The 3,944-nt window shown below is 37.7% G+C and overlaps 1 protein-coding gene across 1 annotated transcript; it reads left to right on the top strand.

Moving 5' to 3' along the window:
* The first annotated feature begins 579 nt into the window (after nucleotides 1–579).
* On the top strand, nucleotides 580–3,637 carry LOC113334015. Its single transcript, XM_026580367.1, has 5 exons — nucleotides 580–2,068; nucleotides 2,178–2,281; nucleotides 2,418–2,490; nucleotides 3,080–3,151; nucleotides 3,612–3,637. Exons 1-5 carry the CDS (start codon nucleotides 1,060–1,062, stop codon nucleotides 3,635–3,637), a joined length of 1,284 nt encoding a protein of 427 aa, XP_026436152.1. The 5' UTR covers nucleotides 580–1,059.
* Nucleotides 3,638–3,944: the final 307 nt, after the last annotated feature.

Raw genomic sequence — 3,944 nt, 5'->3', positions numbered from 1 at the left:
ACCGTTCCGTAACCGGACCACTGTTTATATTCATATATTAGCTTGAATTTTAAGAAACCATCAGTCTTGAAAAACTATAAATAGAGATACTCTTTCAACTGGGAAATTCAATTCCTGACACTTTGTGTCCTAATTAATAGCTAGAGTCGTCCCTTATTAACCTATGTTTCCTTTGAGAAACATAATTAGGTATACGACTAAAAGACTTCACTTTGGGGATTCGTGAAGCCAGGTCCGACTATCTTTTACCTTGGTAGTTCGTGTACCATGTTCTTGCTCTTCTGTTATCAAGGTTTTCGTAATCTTTCAGGTAAGATAGATAGTAATCGCAAAGTTCTCTTCGTCTCAGACTTTGTGATTCCTCATGATAACATTATAACGTCCCGAATACTCTGGGTATGCCGATTTGTTAACAAGGGTTGATCTAGAGTGGGTTTACGCAGGGGCATGTTGGTAAATGAAATTGGGGATCATGGGCTGGACCTGTTGTGGTGGTAAAATTGGGTATCCAAGAAGAAGAAACCCGCATTTCGGACTCTTCTCTCTTTGAACTCAGCCTCTCAGGTTCTCTCTCTGATCTCAGGTTCTCTCTTATCAATGGCTGCCGAAGCAGGTTATGATGATCAGAAAGTAGAAGTATATGGAGCTGAAGATCATGACAATAAGAAGAAGAAACAAAAGAGTGATTTACAGAGGATTTCTCTTCCATCTGAATTGATACTGGAGTTTCTATCAAGACTTCCAATAAAGTCTCTGACGAGATTGAGCTGCACAAGTAAGTATTTATACAATTACATCAATCAAAACCCAGATTTTGCAAAATCTCACATGATTAATTATTCCCGAAAACACCCATCGCTTGTGTTTTACATTATGAATGGCAAGGATGGTACTGAGCTGCACAAAAACTCAATTCAAGATCATCAAAACAATGATAATGATGATTTCGTTGATTACCATTCAACAATCATACACAAAACTATCGGAACACACTCAAAAGTAATACATACTGAATAGGAATTTGGTGGATATTGCAATGGGTTAGTTTGTTTTATACATATGGTTACTCCAGTCACTCTAACTATTGATGTTTGGAATTGTACTACACATGAATTGTTAAGCATTCTCCCTCCAGTTATCGAACATTGTCATCCGCTTGGAGTAGGTAATGGGTATCTTCCGATGTCATGTGGATTTGGTCTGGATTCCATTAACAATGAGTATAAGTTTGTATTCTTTGTAATCATGCTCAGAACTAAGGCTTTGAAGTGTTTGGTTTATACATTTGGAATCAGATCTTCTTGGACAGAAGTTAGTCTCCCAGCTTACCACTATCCAACAGAAAATCATGCTAGTAGACTAGCTACATTCGCTTCTTATGGAGGAGGAGGAGGAGGAGCTTTGTTTTGGAGAACCCGTGATCCTCAGGTGATTCTCTTGTTTGATCTTCACGAACACAAGTTAGAAAACATTCGGCTCCCCCCAGAACGCGACGAATATCGGTTGTTTGAGCTTAAAGGATTCTTAGGTGTTGCCATTCTAGAAAAGAAATCACTAGTTGGAACTAGTACAACAGCTACTTTGGAAAAGGTCCACTTGGAAATATTGAAGGCTTACAAACACCGCCAAGTATGGGTCAAGCTAGAGACGATTGATATTTCGTCGTATTCAATTCCTTTTACACGGAATTCTCTTTTAGTGAGCATCTCCGTCCAGGTTTTACTATACTGGACAGATACCTGCAAAGGGTTTCAGTTGTTCAATCTGCATATGCAATGTCTCCAGGTGGTTAAGAACCTCGATGCATCCTTATTTGACCAGTTCAGCTTACGCCATTGGCTTACAGGACTAGATCATTATTGGCTGCATTGTGAGGTCGAAAACATTTGCTCTTTGAAAACCTTGTTGCCCCAACGAGCCCGACGAGTACCTAATTTTGCGAGGTTGGATTTAATTACGAAGAACGGCTGTCAACAGATGTGGTTTATGACAAAACCCAAAACAGTACTTGGAGGAGTTTTCACTTCATATTACCAGTCTAAAAGCAACGAGCACTACTGGTTTAATGGTTAATTCTATTTCATTTTCCGGTTGGTGCCCTAGTTTGTTGTTTTTCATTTTTCCAGTGATGTACATTCTTTTTCTTTCATCTCTGTGAATTATTTGTGGAATGACAGCTCCAAATGCCATCTTGAGACGCTTAGACCAATCGACTTCTATCTCTTCTGCCGAATCCCAATTCCAATATCTCTCTAATTGTGATCTGGAACACTGCATATCGGTAACAACAAAGTGTAAGTTCAATCCATTTTCGATGATCTAATAATTCGATTCCAGGCTTAATTCTTATTCTTATTCATTAAGTTAAGATTCTTCTGTATGATTAATGATTGTGTTGTTTCCTTTACTAATTGCAGGAGATTTCACTGTTTGGGTACTTTATGAGGATTTTTCCAATGCAGGATACTAAGAGTGGAATAGATTTTTTGTGTAAGCAACTTTTTTTTGGTATGGTTGATATCACATTATAATTGTTGGTATTGAACTCTTAAAGCTGCACTTAAGTCAGTTTCTGGACAGAGAATGGTTCTGTGTGAGCCTTGATAAAACTTTTTGATTCCGGTGTGCTGATACATAAAACCACAATTCTTTTCGGTGCTTAAGATTTCTGTTGTATCACAGTGTTAGCTAAAGGAATGACCAGACTGCAAAGATTCAAGTTGTTGATGTATGTATTCTTACTTCTTAGGTCTCTGGAATTTATCGTTTCAAGCAACATAATAGGTAGATCAGAGTGGTTTTTAAATGGTGAAAACTAGTTGTTATGTAAGTTTCCTTTGTAGCCTTTGCAAGACGAAATGATGGACTTGATGGATGTGAGTAATGCAAAGAGTCTTTGGGTACAAGTGACTATGTACCAGATGGCAGTGATTAGGCCGAACTCATGGACAGTAACTTAATATGACCATTTAGGTGGGGGGAGGGGCTTCTTTTAGTTTCTGATGTTTTTATATAGGCTAAGAGTTCTGTATAGTTTCTTATTCTGTGACCTCGGATCATTTTGTTGTTTTATGAACAGACCTTGATGCCTTGAAATCTGACAGGGGGACAACAGCTGATGATGTCCCCTATATAATATCTTCAAGAAAATGTAAGCAATTCAATCTTTCAATCACACTAAATTAAAAAATATTTTGCATCGGAATGCTTGAAATATTTTTCCTATGTACATTGTGCACACAAAAGTTTGGAGAAACCTCCTTTTAAAGCAAACAAATTTTTCTATGCTTGGAAATTTGCTAAAGAAATGTCCTATGCAGGGAGATCCCTTGAACGCAGTCATCCAAAAAACTGGGGAGAGGTTTATTCACCTCTGAACACCCCTACGCAGAAACTCAGGGTCCGGCATGCAAACAGGGAACATTTGGAGCAAATCGTGTGCATAAATTTGTAGACAAAAATCTGGATGGCCAAGGTATTTTCTGGAGTCGGCGTTTTACAACAATGTTAACTGATCTTTTACATGACACTCCAGAACTTACTGTATATCCTTGATCAGATTTCGTGAAATTACACTTAGAATTGAAATGTCTTATGTGTGTTCTGTGTAGATACTACTCTCTCATTTGGTCAATGAATGAAAAGGCTATAAACCATTTATGTCTCTCTAGTTACATCTGCTGCATGTTCAGATTCTCATGATACGAATATCATTTACACTGTACAGCCTAAACTATATTTGTCTATCAAATTCTTATTTTGTTAAATGTGAGTTGTTGTCTGAGATACGCTACTAATGGTTATTAACATTAAACGAGATTAGGTAAAACTTGAGCCAGCAACATAGATGAGGTGGAAAATAGAGTGAAGATGGCCTTACACACAGAACAATTAAAATATGTATGGCGGTAATTTCATTGCAGAGCTACCTATAAACTGACTGG

Source organism: Papaver somniferum, unplaced genomic scaffold (genome assembly GCF_003573695.1).
Source record: "Papaver somniferum cultivar HN1 unplaced genomic scaffold, ASM357369v1 unplaced-scaffold_135, whole genome shotgun sequence".
Taxonomy (NCBI): Eukaryota; Viridiplantae; Streptophyta; class Magnoliopsida; order Ranunculales; family Papaveraceae; genus Papaver; species Papaver somniferum.
Note: the sequence above shows the minus strand (reverse complement) of the source record. Positions and strands in the feature narration are given on the sequence as shown.

What these genes read in the sequence shown, in the direction of transcription:
- LOC113334015 (XM_026580367.1), top strand. Translation starts at nt 1,060, where the DNA reads ATGGTTACTCCAGTCACTCTAACTATTGATGTTTGGAATTGTACTACA. An exon ending in CGAGCACTACTGGTTTAATG is followed by an intron (nt 2,069 to 2,177) that starts GTTAATTCTATT and finishes GTGGAATGACAG; the next exon opens with CTCCAAATGCCATCTTGAGA. An exon ending in TATAATATCTTCAAGAAAAT is followed by an intron (nt 3,152 to 3,611) that starts GTAAGCAATTCA and finishes TGTTCTGTGTAG; the next exon opens with ATACTACTCTCTCATTTGGT.